At 58.6% G+C, this 20,903-nt stretch overlaps 3 protein-coding genes across 3 annotated transcripts in view; 2 read left to right on the top strand and 1 right to left on the bottom strand.

Moving 5' to 3' along the window:
* PCNX2 (pecanex 2) overlaps nucleotides 1-6,833 on the top strand; it is a 43,656-nt gene extending 36,823 nt beyond the window's left edge. Inside the window, exons 31-34 of the mRNA XM_036453368.2 lie at nucleotides 928-1,202; nucleotides 2,337-2,509; nucleotides 3,814-4,259; nucleotides 6,063-6,833. Coding sequence (XP_036309261.1) covers nucleotides 928-1,202; nucleotides 2,337-2,509; nucleotides 3,814-4,259; nucleotides 6,063-6,221 — 1,053 coding nt within the window. The 3' untranslated portion in view covers nucleotides 6,222-6,833. The remainder of the gene's footprint in view (nucleotides 1-927; nucleotides 1,203-2,336; nucleotides 2,510-3,813; nucleotides 4,260-6,062) is intronic.
* Nucleotides 6,834-7,126: 293 nt separating this feature from the next.
* Nucleotides 7,127-11,128, bottom strand: NTPCR (nucleoside-triphosphatase, cancer-related). The gene is made up of 5 exons (XM_036453490.2): nucleotides 10,988-11,128; nucleotides 10,000-10,162; nucleotides 8,807-8,900; nucleotides 8,296-8,493; nucleotides 7,127-8,051 (listed from the first exon to the last, which is right to left on the bottom strand). Exons 1-5 carry the CDS (start codon nucleotides 11,019-11,021, stop codon nucleotides 7,983-7,985), a joined length of 558 nt encoding a protein of 185 aa, XP_036309383.1. The 5' UTR covers nucleotides 11,022-11,128; the 3' UTR covers nucleotides 7,127-7,982.
* Nucleotides 11,129-16,308: 5,180 nt separating this feature from the next.
* Nucleotides 16,309-19,299, top strand: MAP10 (microtubule associated protein 10). Its single transcript, XM_036453528.2, has one exon. It carries the CDS (start codon nucleotides 16,318-16,320, stop codon nucleotides 19,054-19,056), a length of 2,739 nt encoding a protein of 912 aa, XP_036309421.1. The 5' UTR covers nucleotides 16,309-16,317; the 3' UTR covers nucleotides 19,057-19,299.
* Nucleotides 19,300-20,903: the final 1,604 nt, after the last annotated feature.

Here is a 20,903-nt window from a genome sequence, read left to right as displayed (position 1 = left end):
CGTCGGCCTAAGAGCCAGGAGGTCCCGGTTCGATTCCCGGTCAGGGCACAGGCCCGGGTTGTGGGCTGGATCCCCAGTGGGTGGCGTGCCGGAGGCAGCCGGTCCACGATTCTCTCTCATCGTGGATGCTTCTCTCCCCCCCACCCCCTCTTCCTCTAAGACCGTGGTCGGCAAACCGCGGCTCGCGAGTCGCCTGTGGCTCTTTGGCCCCCGGAGGGCGGCTCTTCCACAAAACACCACGGCCTGGGCGGGTCTGTGTGGAAGACGTGGCGTTAGGAGACGTTTACGTTTAAAAAACGTGGCTCTCCAAAGACATGTCCGTCGTTGCCCTGTTGCTAGCTGGCTCTGTGGACTCATGAGTTTGCCCACCGACCACTGCTCTAAGACGGGGGTGCGGGGAGGGGATTTCTAATCCTCTGAAATTCTGGATCTTTCCCTCAGAACGACTCCTGGGCCCGAGCACTTCCTTCTCAAGGGCTCTTCCTTGCCTAAGCTTCCAACCACTGGCCACTCCCCCAGGCAGGCCTGCCATGGTGCTTGGGCAGACAGCTCTGGCCAAAGCGGTGCATCATGGGTACCAAAGCGGTGCATCATGGGTACCAGACCGGTGCATCATGGGTACCAGACTGGTGCATCATGGGTACCAGACTGGTGCATCATGGGTACCAGACTGGTGCATCATGGGTACCAAACCAATGCATCATGAGTACCAAACTGATGCATCCTGGGTACCAACCCGGTGCATCATGGGTGCCAAACCGGTTCATCCTGGGTACCAAACCGGTGCATCCTGAATACCAAACTGGTGCATCCTGGGTACCAAACCGGTGCGTCGTGGGTACCAGACCAGAGTCCTATTCTGGCTGCAGGAGGGCCCAGGCCGGGTCCCTCCACCCGCCGCCCCCTCCTCCCGCCCGCCCCCCGCAGGTGAACAAGGAGTGCGTGCGGGGCCTGTGGGCCGGGCAGCAGCAGGAGCTCATCTTCCTGCGGAACCGCAACCCGGAGCGCGGCAGCATCCAGAACCACCGGCAGGTGCTGCGCAACCTCATCTGCTCGTCCTGCGACCAGCCGCTGGGCTACCCCATGTACGTGTCCCCGCTGACCACCTCCTACCTGGGCAGCCACGGCCAGCTGCGCGGCCTCTGGTGCGGCCCCGTCACGCTGCACGGCATCCGGGCCTGGCTCCGCACCAAGTGGCTCAGGTGGGTCCCGGCCCCGCACCGGCACGAATATCCTGGCCACGGCCACGGCCACGGCCACGGCCACGGCCACGTGTGGTCACGGACATCATCCATCCCCACGTGCCACCTGCAGAGGGCGCGTCGCCATCAGCAGTCGGCGAGCAGCTCAGCCAGGGGTTTGGGGTTCTTAGGACCCTCACCTGCCTCGGCGCTCACCTGTCAGTCAGTCTCCTCCCCTGGTTGTGCCAGTCACTGGTGGTGGTTTTTATTTTTATTTAAATATATTTTATTGATTTTGTTACAGAGAGGGAGAGAGAGCCCGAAACCTCGATGAGAGAGAATCATCCATCAGCTGCCTCCTGTACACCCCCTACCGGGGATGTGCCTGCAACCAAGGCACATGCCCTTGACCGGAATTGAACCCGGGACCTTTCAGTCCGCAGGCAGACGCTCTACCACTGAGCCACACCGGTTTCGGCTCATTTTTTTATTGATTTCAGAGAGGGAGGGAGAGGGAGACAAATCAATGATGAGAGGATCATCAACCGCTGCCTCCTGCACGCCCCCTACTGGGGACCGAGCCCGCAACCCGGACGTGTGCCCTGACCTGGAATATGATCGTGACCTCCTGGTTCCTAGGTCAACACTTGAGCACTGAGCCACGCCGGCCGGGCGGGCGGTCCCCGGTCAGCTGGAGTGAATTCCGGGAGGTTCTGTCTGAACGGGCCCGTGTCCCCCTCCGGCTCCGAGCTGAGGCTCTGGTGGAGGCTGAGGGTACCAGACTGGTGCATCCTGGGTACCAAACTAATGCATCATGAGTACCAAACCGATGCATCCTGGGTACCAACCCGGTGCATCCTGGGTGCCAACCCGGTGCATCCTGGGTACCAAACCAATGCATCATGAGTACCAAACCGATGCATCCTGGGTACCAACCCGGTGCATCCTGGGTACCAACCCGGTGCATCCTGGGTACCAAACCGGTGCATCCTGGGTACCAAACCGATGCATCCTGGGTACCAAACCGGTGCATCCTGGGTACCAAACCGGTGCATCCTGGGTACCAAACCGGTGCATCATGAGTACCAAACTGATACTTGGGGGTATGAGAGAGTCCTGGGGAGAAGGAACCCCAGTGGCTTCTCTCCGTCCCAGGATGCGCAAGGACTGCCACGCCGAGCAGCGTGCGGGCGGCAGCATCGAGGACGGGGACGGAGCGGGGGCCCCGTCCACAGGCCGCGGCAGCGCCCCGAGTGCGGGCGGCCAGGAGCAGCCAGGAAGAGAGGGGACCCACCACTGGTCACCCCGGGAGGGGGTACGGAACACAGGTGGGTGCGGCGGGACTAGGGCTGCTGAGAGAGGCCGGGGGGGGGGGGGGAGACTTTTTAAAAACGGGACTTTCCAAAAATCGAGTCTTTTTTTTTTAAAAATACATATTTTATTGATTTTTTACAGAGAGAAAGGGAGAGGGACAGAGAGCTAGAAACATCGATGAGAGAGAAACATAGACCAGCTGCCTCCTGCACACCCCCTACTGGGGATGTGCCCGCTGCCAAGGTCCATGCCCTTGACCGGAATCGAACCCGGGGACCCCTGAGTCCGCAGACCGAGGCTCTATCCACGGAGCCACACCGGTTTTGGCCCTCGGGACTTTTTTAACACGCCGCAGGACGCAGGACAAATTGTTCAAAAGTCGGGACTGTCCCGCCAAAAGCAGGATGTCTGGTCACCTTACTCAAGAGCCACAGGCGGCTCTCGGGCCCCTGGAGGGTGGCTCTTCCACAAAACACCACGGCCCGGGCGACTCTGTGTTGAAGACGTGGCGTTCGGAGATGTTTACGTTTAAAAAACGTGGCTCTCCAAAGACATGTCCATCGTGGTGCTGCTGGTATTGGGCCCTGTGGATGGATGAGTCTGCCGACCACTGAGCTAGTCGGCAGGGACTCCGCGGAGGGGCCTGGCGCCCTGAGACCCCCACACCAGGCGGCCACACTGCCCGCGGCGAGGGTCGCCCCAGGCCTGCGGGCCGGGCGGCTCCGTGGGGGTGGCCCCTTCCGTGGTTCCGTCACTGCGGGTGGGAGGCAGGGGCACCCAGGGCCTGGCACGGGGCTCAGAGACCCAGGATGAGTGACGCTGCTGGCGTATCGGGCCAGGACTCCAGGAACAAACGACTTATTTATTTTTATTTTTAAAATACATGCTATTGATTTTTATATACAGAGAGGAAGGGACAGAGAGCTAGAAACATCGACGAGAGAGAAACATCCACCAGCTGCCTCTTGCTCACCCCCTACTGGGGATGTGCCCGCAACCAAGGCACAAGCCCTTGACCGGAATCGAACCTGGGACCTTTCAGTCCGCAGGCCGACGCTCTGTCCACTGAGCCACACCGGTTTCGGCCGGAAAGGACGACTTCAGTGTCAAAGCCGGGAAAGTTCCGGCAAACAGGCGGGTCCCTTCCCCGGCTGCTGCTCCCACCCATGTCTCCCGCCGGCCTTGGGGTGTCCTGGGTCAGCCTGTGGCTCTTTGGGGGACCTCCCTGGGGCCCAGGCAGAGCAGGGAGCCCACCTCCCTGCGCTGGCAGGGACGTGGGTGCCCACCCCATGCCAACCAGAGCTGCTTTCCCTTCAAGGCCGGAGGAAGGGCCGGAGCCAGTCCGTCCAGGCCCATGGGGCGCTGAGCCCACGGCCCCCCTATCTGAGCGCGTCCGGCCCGATCCTGGAGGGCCGCCCGGCCGCCCTCCCCACGTCCTCCTCGGCCCTCGGCCTGGCCGCCCGGCCGGAGGGCAGCCGGCTCTCCCTGCGCGGCTCGGCCGCCTCCCTGCACTCGCAGCCGCCGCCCGCGGCGCCCGGGCCCCTGGGCGTGCGGGAGCGGGCCGAGGCCCTGGTGCGCTCCAGCCTGGGCTCCTCCAGCAGCTCCACCCTCAGCTTCCTGTTCGGCAAGAGAAGCTTCTCCAGCGCCCTGGTCATCTCCGGGCTCTCGGCCGCCGAGGGCGGCGCCACCAGCGACACCCAGTCCTCCAGCAGCGTCAACCTGGCGCTCGGCCCCTCGGCCCGGGCCGCCAGCCAGGCCCAGAGGGTAAGCCGTGTCCGGGGTGGAGAGGGGGGACAGGAGGCGGGGACCCTGGCTGGTGGCCCGTCCTGCTGCCCAGACCCCCTTCTTTTTTTTGGAGAGCATAAGGTCTTTCTTTCTTTATTTTTAAAAAATATATATATATTATTGATTTTTTACAGAGAGGATAGACAGTTAGAAACATCGATCAGCTGCCTCTTGCACACTCCCTACTAGGGATGTGCCCGCAACCAAGGTGCATGCCCTTGACCGGAATCGAACCTGGGACCCTTCAGTCCGCAGACCGACGCTCTATCCACTGAGCCAAACCGGTTTCGGCTTTTAAAATATATTTTATTGATATTTTACAGAGAGGAAGAGAGAGGGATAGAGAGCTAGAAATGTCGATGAGAGAGAAACATCGACCAGCTGCCTCTTGCACACCCCCCACCGGGGATGTGCCCGCAACCAAGGTCCATGCCCTTGACCGGAATCGAACCTGGGACCTTTCAGTCTCCAGGCCGACGGTCTATCCACTGAGCCAAACCGGCTTCGGCCAGACCCACTTCTTAACACCCCCCCCCCCTCAGTGACAGGTGACAGGTCAGACAAGAGGCATCTGCCCAGCTGAAGGGTGTCACAGCTCAGGCCCCCCGAGCCTGCGCGGACGTGGGGATGTCCCCCCTCACCGGCAGTGGGGGGACCAGGGGCCACCACACTGTCTTCACACCACTCCCAGCCCGAGGGACGGGGCAGGGGACAGGCAGGCACATGGCGGCACTGGGTCCCATGGCCACGGACTCCCGAGCGAGGTCGGCTCAGAGCCGAGCGGCCGCCTGCGTGTCTGCGTCCACTTTGGAGAGAGGTCCGAGGACTCCCCCACAAGGGACTGCCACTCAGGCAGGTTCCAGCCAGCTGCGGAGACCCGTGTCCGGCATCCAGCCGTGCTCTTCTGTCCTGGGCCGGGGGCACACGGGAGGCATCGGGGTACACGGGGGACATGGGGTACCATATCCGTGTCAGGCTGCAGGCTCCCGGCTCCTTCCCGGCTCCGGGCAGTTACTGCAGGTGGGTGAGGGCCCGGGGCAGTTACTGCAGGTGGGTTAGGCCCCGGGGCAGTTACTGGAGGTGCGTGAGGTCCTGGGGCAGTTACTGCAGGTGGGTGAGGCCCCGGGGCAGTTACTGCAGGTGGGTGAGGTCCCGGGGCAGTTACTGCAGGTGCGTGAGGCCCTGGGGCAGTTCCTGGAGGTGCGTGAGGTCCCAGGGCAGTTACTGGAGGTGCGTGAGGCCCCGGGGCAGTTACTGCAGGTGGGTGAGGCCCTGGGGCAGTTACTGCAGGTGGGTGAGGTTCCGGGGCAGTTACTGCAGGTGGGTGAGGTCTCGGGGCAGTTCCTGGAGGTGCGTGAGGTCCCAGGGCAGTTACTGGAGGTGCGTGAGGTCCCGGGGCAGTTACTGGAGGTGCGTGAGGCCCCGGGGCAGTTACTGCAGGTGGGTTAGGCCCCGGGGCAGTTACTGGAGGTGCATGAGGTCCTGGGGCAGTTACTGCAGGTGGGTGAGGCCCCGGGGCAGTTACTGCAGGTGGGTGAGGTCCCAGGGCAGTTACTGCAGGTGCGTGAGGCCCCGGGGCAGTTCCTGGAGGTGGGTGAGGCCCCGGGGCAGTTACTGGAGGTGCATGAGGGCCCCTCCCTCCCCTGGGGACGGCGCGGGCACCTGCATTCACCCCCACCCCTGCAGCTGGCACTCAGCAGTACGGGGCGGGCAGCCTGGCACGGGAGCTGGCAGTGGCCGTGCCGTTAGCTGAGCCGCCCGCTCCCCTCTTCTCCCCGGAAGCACTTCTCGGACCCGTGCGACCCCGCCGAGGCCGCCGAGCAGGCCCAGCTCCGCGGGCGCCCGGCCGCGGGCCCCGGCGTGCTCTGCCGGAGGGCCAGCCAGGAGGACATGGGCCTGGACGACACAGCCTCCCAGCGCAGCGCTTCGGACGAGCAGTAGGAGAGACCGGTCCCCCGCGGCTCCGCCTTCCCTTCGCCCCCTGCTGCTCCCCCAAAGCTAAAGGCAGCCAACAGTCACCCACTGAGCCCTCCCGCGGACGGGGGAGAGCTGGAGTGGACGCTCACTGGATCTCAGGTTACTGGACAGACTCTCACACGATGGGCAGAACCAGGGGGTCAGGCCTCCCCTCCCGCCACCTGCCCCACGGAGGGAACGAGGCCCAAAGCTCCAGAATTTGGATTTAAACAAAAGCCATGCACCATCCGCCGACAGTAACACACGCACACGCACGCTCATGCAAACGCACACGCATGCACGCCACCAAGAAAGAGCACCTAGCGGCCACCGCACCCTGCCCGCCACCAGCCCAGGCGCGGAAGTCACGTCCACGCACACGCTCACTGCTCTGTAGTGTTCACGCTGATGTTAGTGCGTGTGAACCGGTGACATGCATGCAGCCGTGTCCACGGCCCCGTGTGACAGCCACATCCCCGCAGGAGAGCCGGCCCGGTCCTTAGGGGCGCACGCTTGTTCCCCAGGCCAAGAAGTCCCACCCCCCAGGGCCCGGGCCACCTGCACAAGCCTATTTTTTTTGGAATTAAAGGGTTTATATATTGACTGCTGCTTCCAGTTCTTTGTGTTCTGTTCCTGCTGCTGGAGGGGCCGGTCCCACGCCCTGAGGGACCCCTCACTCACCCGGGACCCTCCCTTCGGAAGAGCAATCCTTAGGAACACCTAGAGCGAAAGGAGTCCTAGGCAGTTCCTCAAGGACCCCGGCCAGGTTCGTAGCTAATGCGAACGGCCATAAAAAGAAAATCACAGAAATTCCTAGAGGGGGTGAAAAAAGAGGAACAACTGTAATAATCTGAACAATAAAGATTTATTAAATTAAATAAAAAAGCAACAACAAAAAAATTCCTAGATCGTCACCAGAAATCACCTAAAGCCATGGAGCTGAATCACACCAGTGCACCGGCCCCTCCAGGGCCGTGACCCCCTGATTCCGGGGATCAGGGTCTCCTCCACGCTGGCTGCAGGCAGTCCCTCCCTCTCCACCGCCCTCTGACAGCCCGGCCGGGCGCGGGGGCCAAGCGGGGGTAATGGGGGGTCCCTTCCACAGTGGCCACAGCCGCCCCAAATGTAACGACCCATCTCCCCGTTTTCGGGGCCGGAAGCGAGGCACAGAACGGGTTAAGGACCTGGCCCAGGTGGAGCCCCAGTCTGACCCCTGACCCCGCCCACGCCCCCCGAGCCCCAAGGTGCCCCCTCCACGCCAAGCGCCCCTCCACACAAGGACCCCGTGTCTATAGACATCACGACCATTTTTATTTCATAAATAAGCAAACAGGGAAACAATAAGAGGTGGTGGTGGTGGTGGGGGGGAAGGGCCTGAAATGCTCTTCTTTCAGAATAATCCTTTTTAACAATTAGATGGCTCCTCCCTTCCGGCTACACCAGGTGCACCTGGGATTCTCCAGGGTGAAGTGCAGAACGGCTGAGGCGGCACCCCCTCCCCGCCACCATCTCCCCCTCACATTCACGGCCTCACCGGGTGGGTGGCTCCCATCTGGTGTGGGGACCTTCCTCATCTCGGAATGCACCCCAATCAGACGCTCGGCTGCAGAGGAAATAAACAGCCTGCAGGCCAGCCCTCGGAACCCCTAATGGGAACCAGCTGCAGGCTTTCCCGGGCGCCCACGGGGGCTCAGTGCAGGGCGGGTGGGCAGGGCTGCTGACCAGGCGGGCGGGCCCATCCAGGGCTCACTTCCCGCCGCTCTGCACGCTCCTCACAATGTCCGGCAAGAGGTGGTTCCTGTTTTCCTTGGTGACCTGCAGGAGGGAGCAGGAGGGCTCAGAGTCCTAGATCGCCACCGATTTTTCTTTCCCCAAAACCGGGACTGTTTTTAAAACGCCGCGGGACGCGGGACAGATTGTTAGAAATCGGGACTGTCCCGCCAAAAGCGGGGCATCTGGTCACCTTATCCGAGAGCTACAAGGGGGGGCATTCAAAGCCGCGGATCCGGGTCGTCGCCCACTCCCTCCGTCTGCGGTCACCGGGGGCGCGTATACTCACGCTGACCACCTGCACGTCCGCCCGGCTCCGGATCTCCTCCACGAAGGCCAGCGGCTTCCCCTTGGGCACCGGGATGGTGCCCAGGACCACGGTGCCCGGGGCGGCCAGGGCCTGCCGCACGGCCTGCAGGAAGGGCCGGCTGAAGAGCTCCATCTTCCCCACCTCGTCGATGACGCACACCCTCGGGCCTGCACCTGCCTGGGAGGACGGACGGACGGACGGATGGACGGACGGTCACCGGGACCAGAGGCCCACGAAGCAGGCCCCTCCCCGGTCGCTCGGCAATGTCCCTCTGCCCTGGAGACCGTTCCGCCCGGAAAACCCAGCTCCTGCCCAGCCTGTTCTTGGGGCGATCTGTCCTCCCCCGGGACAGTCCAGGGGCAGCCACGCTGTGTGTTTGTAAACACCCGGGACGGGGGCAGGGTCCAGGGCCAGCAGTTCCCACCATGCACCGCCACAGACGGGGGTGGGGGTTGGGGGGTGGGGGCTCAGGAGCAGAACCCACACTCACGTCCAAGACCGGAAGCGCCAGCTGCTCAAAGGAGGTCAGGTCCACCACGTACTGCCCGACCCGGCACTCCCGTGTTCCTGGCGGGGGCGCCGCCCTGGGGAGACAGGGAGTCTGGGCTGCCCCACTGACCTCTGACCTTCCCATGAGGCGACGTCATCCTCACACCCACCCACAGCCCTGGCCAGGCGGCTCAGGGATGGGAGCATTAGAGATGAGAGCATCGTCCTGTCCATCAGAAGGGCGGGGGTTCAATTCCTGGTCGGGGCACACACACCTAGGCTTTTTCAGGGTTGACCCCTGGTCAGGGTGCGTCCAGGAGGCAACCGATCGATGTTTTTTGTCTCTTTCTCTCTCTCTCTCTCTCTCAAAACAAACAAGCAGCTGAAACCGGTGTGGCTCAGTGGATAGAGCGTCGTCTTGGGGACTGAAGGGTCCCGGGTTCGATTCCGGTCAAGGGCATGTACCTTGGTTGCGGGCATATCCCCAGTGGGGGTGTGTGCAGGAGGCAGCTGATGGATGACTCTCTCTCTCATCGATGTTTCTAACTCTCTATCTCTCTCCCTTCCGCTCTGTACAAAATCAATAAAATATATTTAAAAAAAAAAAAAAAAACTAGAAAAAAAACACACAGCAGACGTGTGCAGAGCTGAGAGCAGGGCTACCGCTGAGTGAGCCCACCATCAGCCACGGGCCTGGCGGGACCACCCCTCACTCCGGGGAGCTGCCACCCCGACCAGCCCCCGGAGGCATCGTGGGAAACTAACGAGACTAGGACCACGCGTGAGAGGGGCTCACCAGCCCATGGAATGAGCTCCGAGGAGGGGGACACGGCATTTTTAGACTGTTTTTCAGGCGAGGACTTCACCCTGTTTTCTGCCGCTAACAGAGCAGCAGCCTGCACGCTCATCCGTCCACAGAGCCAAGTGTCCACAGCACCACGATGGACATGTCTCCGGAGAGCCGCATTGTGTAAACGTAAACGTCGTCTTCTGACGCCACGTCTTCCACACAGACTCGCCCGGGCCGTGGTGTTTTGTGGAAGAGCCGCCCTCCGGGGGCCCGAGAGCCGCTGGTCTGCCGACCGCGGCTCTAAGATCGCCAAGGGCCTGAGGCTCTTCAAGGCAGAACAGAGCGCTGCGGCTCAGCCCGGTGCCCAGGGAGAAAGCAACACCCGGGAAAACAAGTCTCAGTACCCCACTCTGGACAGAGGCCCCCGCAGGCCGGACAGCGTGACCACGTCGAATCCTATGCGCCTCCCGCCCTGCCGGACTTCCTGCGTGTAGAAGCCATCCACGGGCACCCCCGAGGACTTCAACGCCTCGCTGGCCTTCTGGATCAGAGTGGTTTTCCCAACGCCTGAGGGGGGAGAGGAAAAAGCCCCACTGAGTCCCCGGCTGTCAGGCCTGCCCTGTGCGCGGGCAGTGGGGGCTCCTGGGACCAGAGACAGCCTGCAAGGTGGGCCCAGGAGGGACAGCTGACCAGGGGGGGAATGCTAGATGCCGAGGAGACCCGCAGCGATGCTCACAGGATCCGTAGAAAGTTCCCTCTCCGAGAAGGGAGATGGCCAGCTGCTCCCAGGCCGGCACCCCCACCCACGCACCCCCCCCACCCCACACGCCCCTGTGCACACTCCCCCACCCACCCCTCCCCGTGCACCCAACCGCCTCCCTGTGCACCCACAGGTCTCTCTGTGCACCCACGCGCCTCTCTGTGCACCCACGAGCCTCTCCGTGCACCCACAGGTCTCTCCGTGCACCCACGCGCCTCTCTGTGCACCCACGCGCCTCTCTGTGCACCCACAGGCCTCTCTGTGCACCCACACGCCTCCCTGTGCACCCACGCGCCTCCCTGTGCACCCACGCGCCTCCCTGGGCACCCACCCGCCTCTCTGTGCACCCACGCGTCTCTCTGTGCACCCACGCGCCTCTCTGTGCACCCACGCGTCTCTCTGTGCACCCACACGCCTCTCTGTGCACCCACCCGCCTTTCTGTGCACCCACGCGTCTCTCTGTGCACCCACAGATCTCTCTGTGCACCCACGCGCCTCCCTGGGCACCCACCCGCCTCTCTGTGCACCCACCCGCCTCTCTGTGCACCCACGCGCCCCCATGCTTACACCATGCCCCGCGCGCCCACTCGCGCACCCCTCGGCCTCCGGGAGGCGGAGACTAGCGGGGTTACCTGGGGGCCCCGTGAGGAACACGTGCCGGCCCATCCGGTGCGCCGGAGAGGGGGACCCGGCCGGGATCGGGGTCACAGACACGCAGGCCGGGAAAGGGAAACAGACGCGGCCTAAGCCCCGCCCACCACGCGCGCAGGCCCCGCCCCGCCGGCCGGAAGCCCCGCCCCTAGCCGCGCAGGCGCACTCCGCGCCCTCCACTCGCTCCCGGGCCGCGGTCTCTCTGCGCATGCGTCCTCCGCCCTGGCTCGGGGCGCGCGGGCGGGGCTGGGGGCGCGGGCCGGTGCCCGAGGCGCGGTGCCAGGCTCGCGTGGCGTGGGGGCATTTGCAAGGAGACGTGCGTGGGGGTTAGTTACTCCACCGAGTGCTACCTTGGGATGGCGTCTGCGGGCTGCAGATCCCAACGCTGGGGGTGCGGTCCCCCGGGCTGGGGGTTCGATTCCCCGCAGGAGGCGTGGGTCCTGGCAGCTTCCTGGGGGGATGGCCTGGCCCAGGCTTCCCGCCGCTGCCCCGCGTTGGCAGCCGCAGCTGCAAAAGCGAGATGACCTGGCTGCACCTGCTCCGAGTCAGAGTAATTGGCCCTGGCGAGTCCTGGGCATCTGGCTCTCCTTTGTTCCAAACTCCCTGACAAGCCCATCCGGCCTTGGCTCACCACCCGTGACCCAGGAGGTCACGGTTCCATTCCCGGTCAGGGCACAGGCCCGGGTTTCGGGCTCCATCCCGAGAGTGGGGCGTGCAGGAGGCAGCTGATCCAAGATTCTCTCTCCTCATGGATGTTTCTCTCTCTCCCCCTCTCCCTCCCTTCCTCTCTGAAGTCCATAAAAGTACATTCAATAACAACAACACCCCAGCCAAGAGGGGAGGGAGTCTGGGGACTGGATGAAGAAGATGCTGGGATTATGAAGTACAGAATGGCAGTGACAAAACAGCCATGGGGATGCACTAATAAAAGTACAACCTAGGGAATATAGCCAGGAATCTATCTATCTATAATCTATCTACCTACCTATCTATCTATCTATCTATCTATCTATCTATCTATCTATAAAAGCACCAAGTGAGCGACCAGTCGCTATGATGCATGCTGCGACAACCAACTGGCCTGATGGGGACCCCCACTGCCCCCCCCCAATCTCCCCCACCCTTCCCCGGCCCATCCAGCCCCCGATCACCCCTCTCCCACCCCCACTCCTGTCTGGGGCAGGACTGGCCAGCCAACTGCCCATGAACCCTCCCCCCGTCTCCCCACCAACCGGGCCCCTATCAGGGTGGGGTCTGGCATAAATTCATAACTGTGTATGGTGCCAGGTGCAATCACTTCATAAGGTATATACTAGTAGATGTCTTAACCACTACGCTGTCTGAAACGGGTATAATATTGAGTGTCACCTGCCAGTGCAAAATAAAAAACGGCCAAAAAACAAGCTGGCGATTCCTACCGTCCACGGGGGTCGAGAACGCTCACTAGTCAGACTCCCCTCCTCAGCTCTGCTCTGCAGACCAGTCCCCCCTCTTTCTGGCCTACAGGCCCGGAGCGCGGACAAACGTGAGACCCCACTGGGGGATTTCCCCGTGCAAAGAATTAAGTGGCTCCCCCACCCCCCAGGTAGCCCCTCAGCATGGCGGGTTTGCCTGCAGCCTCTCTCAGCCTCACATGGGGAGCGAGTGCCCTGTGATCCATCATTCTCCATCTTGGCCGGGAAAGCAATTTCAGCGAGAGCGCCACTTAATTGGTTTGTGCCCACACGGGACCGCCGGGGCTTGCCGCGCACTCCGGTCAGGTGGCCTCTGTCTCCGGCTGTTTAAAAAGGAATCATCTACAGTACAAACATCTTGTCCCATTCCTGCAACATTTATAAGGCATCGCTGGCAATGCGGGGCCCTGGGTTCGTCGTCCACCTCTGTACACACTGCAACCAACAGCAGCTGACGTGCCAGGCCTGTGTGGCTCAGTGGTGAGTGTTGACCTAGGAATCAGGAGGTCATGGGTTCGATTCCCGGTCAGGGAACATGCTCGGGCTGCAGGCTGGAACCCCAGTGTGGGGCGTGCAGGAGGCAGCTGATCCAAGATTCTCATCATCGATGTTTCTATCTTTCTCTCCCTCTCTGAAATAAATAAAAATATATTTTAAAAAGAACAAGGTGCTGAGGCCGGTTTGGCTCAGTGGATGGAGTGTCAGCCTGCAGACTGAAGGGTCCCAGGTTTGATTCTGGTCGAGGGCATGTGCCTTGGTTGAGGGCACGTCCCCTGTGGGGGGTGTGCAAGAGGCTGCTGATGGATAGTTCTCTCTCATCGATGTTTCTGACTCTCTGTCCTCTCTCTTACTCTCTGTTAAAAATCAATAAGATAGCCAAAACCAGAATGGTTCAGTGGATAGAGCGTCGGCCTAATGACTGAAAAGTCCCGGGTTCAATTCCGGTCAAGGGCATGGACCTTGGTTGCAGGCACATCCCCAGTAGGAGGTATGCAGGAGGCAGCTGATGGATGTTTCTCTCTCATCGATGTTTCTGACTCTCTGTCCCTCTCTCTTCCTCTCTGCAAAAAATCAATAAAATATATATTTTTAAAAATCAATAAAATATATATATTTTTAAATTCAATAAAATATATATATATATATATATATATATATATATATATTTTTTTTTTTTTTAAAAGAACAAGGCTCTGAAGATAAGCTTCCTGAGTTGGAATCCCAGCTCCACTTTAAAATAAAATAAAATAAAGTAAAATATAAAATAAAATAAAAAAATAAAAGTGGAGAAAACACAGGGAAGGAGGGGCGGAGGTGGACATTACCCGGGGCTCAGGAATCCATCACTGCCAGTTTCTTTCAACGGACTTCTCAGGCTCCTTTCATGCCAAGGAAAAGGGCAGAAACAGTCACTTTTGCTCTAAATCTCTGTGTTCTCTCGGACAGGATGTCCGCTCCCAAGTCCCCTTCCCATTGTCGGGGCGGACTTCAGTGCCTCTGGCCAGGGTGGAGGGGCCGGAGGTCGCGGGTTTCAGAGCCTCCGTGTTGGCTTCCACGGATATTAATTCCTGGCAAGCTGCCCGTGAACTCCAGGCTCCTTAGAAAACCAAGGAGCTTCTGGCAACTTCCTCGCCGTCTCCTATGGTCATTTAAACACAAACAAGCGTATAATTCCTGCTTCCCTTGCTTTATTTAAAACCTGTTTTTGTTCAATCGCAAATTGGGAGTGTGCACCTTTTGCCCCGCCTGCTAGGTCTCACAAACAACTGGCACTGCTTTAAGTTTAATTATTAGGAACAAAGGAAATGCGTTAAGTTGGGGAGAAAATGAATCTTCGCTTTCTTCTTCTCTCTCAAAGGGGAGCTACTGTCCTCCCCCTCTGCTGAATGAGCTTCCCTCACAGCCCTGGGACTTGCTTTGCCAACCCCCTAAGTCTTTGGGGTTTGGGGAGACGTTTTAAACGGATAGATAACTTTTATAAAGTGTTTGTGTGTTTTTTTGTTTTTTGTTTTTTTTTAATCTAGCTCAGGATGGCCTCCATTTTGAAACCAGAAGCTTCTGATACCGGTTCAGAAGCGGAGTCCATTGTGTGTTGGGTTCAACGTTCAATGCTTTGCAGGTATCATCTCATTTAATTAACAAAAGAGCACTACTATATATATTTATATTTATATTAGAGGCCCAGTGCATGAATTCGTGATGGGTGGGGTCTGGCCAGCCTGGCCAGGAGGAGGGGACATAGGCGGGTGGCAGGCCTGCCTGCTGGTCGAACTCCTGGTCGAGGGGACCATGTGCCCATGAGCCTTTTATTCTATAGGATAGACACCGAGTGGCCAGATGATGATGCGTTCAGAGATCGTCACCATCTGGCCGCTCCGTGTATATTTACGATAATAGTAACAAACCAGCCGGACTAGATGGTCTTTGGCTTCTTCCAGGGCTGATGGTCTGTGGCTGTGAGAAGCATCCTGCCTGTGGGCAAACACGGCCGAGCCAGGAAGGAGCACGTCCAGCCGCAGGTGCCGCCTGTGCCTGAATCCCCAAGGACCCATCCTCCCCTCCAGCTCTCACCTCCGGGCCTTGCAAACAACACAACCGCCATCCAGCCACGTCCCTTTCCGTGGCTCCTGTGGACTCAATCTAGTTCTGGGTCCCAAAGGCGCCGTCAACGGCAACAGCACGGCAGGCGGCTGAACGTGAAGAGAAATCGCCCAGAAAACACGCAGGAGGCACCCCTCGCACCGCGAAAATGGGCCTGAAGGGAAGCATTTGGCACAACCGGCTGAGTGCAGAGCTAATTGCTGCTCCTGGAACTCCAGCCGCGCTGCTCTGGCTGCTCAACACGAGCGAACATCTTCCCTTTGTCCCCGTGTTTCCTGACACGTTTGCCATTTGTTCTCTCTCTCTTTCTCTCTTTTTAAGAAATATATTTATTGATTTTTTTACAGAGAGGAAGGGGAAGAGATAGTGAGTTAGAAACACCCATCAGCTGCCTCCTGCACACCCCCCACTGGGGATGTGGCCGCAACCAAGGCACATGCCCTTGACCGGAATCGAACCCGGGACCCTTCCGTCCGCAGGCCCACGCTCTATCCACTGAGCCACACTGGTTAGGGCATAAAATAAGGTGTTTCCATGCATAAGAACTGCATTGTGGGTAGTTAGAAAGAAGCAGAGGACTTCCTAGCCAGAGGCTGGGGGCCACTATCTCCTGGCCCCTTGACATATCAAGATTTGCAAGCTCTCCTTTATACATAAGCACACTGAGTGGCCAGATGATGGTGCGTTCAGAGATCATAATAATCTGGCCACTAAATCGAATATATATATTCGATTCCAGAGAGGAAGGGAGAGGGAGCAATAGAAACATCTAGGATGAGAGAGAATCCTGATCCTCTCCCTCAGTGCTGCCTTCATTCCCCAGACAGAGGCGACTGCAGACAGGTCCCTGACCCTCTGTAGCCTGGGGGTCTGGAAAGGGAGCCCTGAATCCCTTTTAGTTCTAATATGCATGCATTTATCATGTCCTGACCTCGCACCTAAACTGCATGGGAACTGCGGGGCTGAGGACATGACCAAAGCAAAAAAATAAAAATAAAAATAAAAAAACATGCTTTCTCATGAGCCTCGGTATGAACAGAAGCAATTGAAGGAGGACAAGTCCGGACCGCAAAACACCTCCAGCGGCAACAATCCCTGCTGCAGCAGCCACAGCCGCAGAGCGGCAGGGGCGGCCCCTCCCGCCTCCGGGGCCAGCCCGCGCATGCGCAGGCGCCGGCGCCGCTTCTCCCCGCTCTCGCGAGACCAGCCGCGAGCTTTGCCGCGGCCGCGCGTCAGCGTCTCCCGTGGCAACAGCAATGGCGGCCCCCATGTCCGAGCGGCTCTTCTCGCTGGAGCTGCTGGTGGACTGGGTGCGCCTGGAGGTGGAGGAGGAGAAAGAAGAGGAAAAAGAGGCGGAGGAGGAGGAGGAGGCGGAGGAGGAGGCGGGGGAGGAGGAGGCCTCCTCGCGCTCCCTGTGCCCCGCGGTGGCCTTCCGCCTGCTGGACTTCCCCACGCTGCTGGTGTACCCTCCGGGGGGCCCGGCCGCCGCCGCCCCGGAGCCCCGGCCCGGCCTGCTCAGCTTCGGCCGCGGCAAGTCCTGCCTGTTCCGCCTGCACCCCGCCGCCCTGTGCGGCCGGCTCCTGGCCACCCCGCTGTACACGCTGGTGCTGCGGCTGCCCCCGGGCCGCCCGACGCCCGCGCCGCGGCTGCTGGGCACCTGCAGCATCTCGCTGGCCGCCGCTGCCCTGCGGGTCCTGGGCCCCGCCGCCTCCTGCTGCTCCCACGGGCATCGGGGGAGCTTCCCGCTGCACAACCACGTCGGGGAGCGCGTGGGGCACATTTCGCTGACCTACCGCCTGACCGACCTGGGGAGCAGCTTGCTGGGCCACCTGGAGCGGCCCCTCACCGCCCGCGGGGCCGGAGGGCACGACGGGGAGGCGCGGAGGGCCGTGGAGGGCAGCTGCCAAGCCCAGCAGGAGAAACAGCTGCCGCAGCCGAACTCGGACCCAAGTCCAAGAGACCCGGAGGGGCCCCCGGAGGGGCCCCCGAAGAGTTCTCACGAGCAGGAGGCACAGAGGGACTTGACGGAGGTCGTGGTCTCCAGTGAGGCCAACTCAGGCGACACGGGCTCCGTGGAGAAGGGCGCAGCCAGGTCTGTGTGTCCAGATGCCAGCGGCGAGGGCAGGACTGGCCGCCCAGACACGGAAGTCACGGACTTCACGGACTTGGACGTGGAGACCAACACGTTTTGTCCTCCGCCTCTGTATTACACTCACGTGACCCCGGAAAGAAGGCCTCCCCTACGGGGCAAAGTCACCATTCAGTGTCACGCGAATGTAGCTGAGGAACTGGATGGTATTTTCCCCGAAGAAAAACTTGTCAATCCCCCAGCGCATGCACACCTTCTAACACGTACGAATTCTGGCGCTCGGGAGACTCCCGCGGTGCTTACTCCCCTGGCTCGTGCTCAGAGCGTGGAGGCAGGCCATCCAAGCCCAGCTCACCCTCCACCCGAGCAAAACCGAATGAACACGGTAAGGCAGCTGCCTCTGTTAAATGCTCTGTTGGTGGAGCTGTCAGTGCTGTACAACCAGCCCGTCACAAGCCCGACGCACATCCACCCGCACTTAGCCTGGCTGTACAGGACGGAGGAGAAGGAACGGCCAGAATCTCCTCCTGCCAAAGCCACAGCTAAGTCTGAATCCAAGAGAGAGAAGCTTCCGGTGGAGGGCCCCGGGAAGCCAGCGAGTCTTCCGGATGGAAAGAACCAGGACGCGAAGCTTAAGAAAGGTCAGTGTTTCGAAAAGAACCACGGTGCCCCCTCCAGGATGGCTCCGCGGGCTAAGCTGCTCTACGGCTTAACCAATACGCTGAAGCTGCGTCTAAAGCAGACGAATCCCGGGATGCTGTTGGTCCACGAGAAGCGGGAACAGTACCGGAAGATGCAGGTGCAAATATTCGGCGCCAAACCCCGAGTCCCAGCACCCAGAGCGAAAGTGCTCAGCTCGGCAAAACAGCACCAGAAGCCACACCGGCTGCCTAAAAATAAGCATGTAGAATCGGGTACGTCTCTCGCTGGAAATGGCGCTCCTTCAAAGTCGACGAGGGGAGTTTCGGATGACCCCGGCCCGGCCAAAGGAACGCAGCTGAAACATGCCACCGAAGAGACGGCGGGCGGTGGCGAGACTCGAACCGGCGACGGTTCGTCGGAGGACATTGTGAGCCCCGCAGACCCCATCGCTCCAGAACGGTTGGCTCCTACAAACGTTTTGGAAGGAAGCGTGGAGACGGAAGTCCCGAGTTTCTTGGTTTTCCAGCAGGGGGCAGTTCTTGACAAGATTCTAAGAGAGAAAGGTACAGAAGACAAGACCACCAAGAACGGCATTCTGCCTGCCAACGCGAGTGAAAGCCAGCCGAGTAAATACAGTTGCTCTGGAAGCCTCTCAGAACTGCACTATTCAGATGACTTCACCAGCCCCTCCTCCTCTGAAGATTTCTGTTTTGACGACACCAGTAGAATTTTACGGGCTCAGGATAGGACCCCATTGGCAGGAAATGCAAAACACAGTCCATGTAACAGCAGGTCTAGTGGAACAAGATTGTCCACCAGGAAAAAGAGCCGTGAACAGAGTTTTATTCCTACCCCGCCCTTTTCAGCCCGATCACCAGTGCGCTCATCCAAAAGATTTCATACTCCCAAGACTCGAGGTGAAAGTTTGGAGGAAGCATCTACTCTCTCTACCAGTGACTTGTCTTCCTGTTGGACCGAGGAAAAAGAAAACCAGTTAGACCAAAGTAGCGCGCATCCTTCGAAAGCTACAAAGACGGGTCCAGACAGCGCCGTGAAAACGCAAACTGATTGCAGGTCTTTAGAAAAAAGCCAGTCAATTGGGACATCCCAAGTGAGTTCTTACCTGCCCTCGAATCCGTCAGAGTGCAGTAAATCCTATGGCTCTGAAGAAGACAGCGATGAAATTGCTTCTCTAAATATTTCCGAGAAATGCAAAGATATTAGCGAATTACTAGTAAATAAACTTCCAGGATACACGGTGTAAAATGTGTGTTTTTTTAAAGCGTTTAATTTTTTTTTTATAACCTATGTGTATGGTTAGTGAGACAATTTTAATAACTTTATTTTTGTCTACAAATAATGTGAATAATTTTTTAAGAGAGATGTTTGTCATTTTTTTGATTTTTAGTGTTCTGCCTTAAATCTGACAGTGTTGATCGTGAAAGCACCCTATAATCTGGTAAGACTTAAGTTGTTTATCTTGTAAAAATAAAAGTATTTTTCTAAACTATCTCTACCTTCTTTTTTTTAAAAAATATATTGATATATTTTATTGATTTTTCACAGCGAGGGAGAGAGAGGGATAGAGAGTTAGAAACATCGATGAGAGAGAATAATTGATCAGCTGCCTCCTGCACACCCCCTACTGGGGATGTGCCCACAACCAAGGTACATGCCCTTGACCGGAATCGAACCTGGGACCTTTCAATCCGCAGGCCGACGCTCTATCCACTGAGCCAAACCAGTCCCAGCTCTACCTTTTTTAAAATATGTTTTTATTGATTTCAGAGAGGAAAGGAGAGATAAAAACATCAATGATGAGAGAGAATCATTGACCCCGGCTGCCTCCTGCATACCCCCTACTGGGGATCAAGCCCGCAACCCGGGCATGCGCCCTTGGCCAGAAACGAACCTGACACATAGATACTGAAATATTCAAGTAGGGAAGAGCGAGTTGCGTTTGCTTACGAGGTTCCCAATAAGGGGCAATGGAAACCAAAGGAATCGTTTTCTTAGAGAGAGGGGGACAGAGAGAGTATACATTCCTTTCCCCAGGGGGACCATCAGCATTCAGATGTTTTCTCTGCTGGGGAGGATCCAGGAAAAACACTTTGCTTCGGAGGAAATTTCAATTAAGCAGTGGAGATTAGGGTTTCAGCCCTCGAGGATAATTACAGCCACGTTCCCCATTACATATGCCCCAGCAAAACAAAAGAAAAACGCGAAACCCCCAGGGGAAAAGCGTTGCGACTGGTAATCGCGTGGTTGCCTTTATTGCGGTCCCAGGAAAAGCATTCCAAAGCCTCAGTCCTCTGCTCTGAGACCAGGAGACTCCTCGCTCCGTAGGGTGGTTAAACACTTGAGGCTTGCCTCTCGGAATGTTCTCACCAGTTGGTCTATTCCTAGAATCACGTAACAAAGGACACACACGTGTATATGTTGGTTTTTTTTTGTTTTGTTTTTAATATATTTTATTGATTTTACACAGAGGAATTGAGAGGGACAGAGAGTTAGAAATGTTGAGGAGAGAGAAACATCGACCAGCTGCCTCCTGCACACCCCCCACTGGGGATGTGCCCGCAACCAAGGTACATGCCCTTGACCGGAATCGAACCTGGGACCTTTCAGTCCGCAGGCCGACGCTCTATCCACTGAGCCACACCAGTCCTGGCACGTTTATATGTTGTTTGTACAACCTGCCACTTGGTATTCTCAGCCTTTCTTTGCTGATCACTCACTGTGATGCGATACATCCTGTGACTAGAGATGTGCTCTACTTATTTATTAAATGCTAGAGGCCCGGAGTATAAAATTTCGTGCACTGGGAGGGCGGGTGGGGAGTCCCTCAGCCCCGCCTGTGCCCTCTCCAGTCCAGGACCCCTCGCTCCTTACTGCCCGTCTACAGCCGAGGCGGGAGAGGCTCCTGCCACCACCACTGCACTCGCCAGCCTTGAACCCAGCTTCTGACTGAGCAGCACTCCTCACAGGAAGCTCCTGTGTCGAGTGTCTGCCCCCTGGTGGTCAGTGTGCATCGTAGGCGCCGGTCATTCCGCCATTTGATCGGGATTTGCATATTAGGTTTTTATTATATAGGATGTTTTGTTGATTCCA

This window comes from Pipistrellus kuhlii, unplaced genomic scaffold, assembly GCF_014108245.1.
Source record: "Pipistrellus kuhlii isolate mPipKuh1 unplaced genomic scaffold, mPipKuh1.p scaffold_m20_p_25, whole genome shotgun sequence".
NCBI classification, from domain to species: Eukaryota; Metazoa; Chordata; class Mammalia; order Chiroptera; family Vespertilionidae; genus Pipistrellus; species Pipistrellus kuhlii.
Note: the sequence above shows the minus strand (reverse complement) of the source record. Positions and strands in the feature narration are given on the sequence as shown.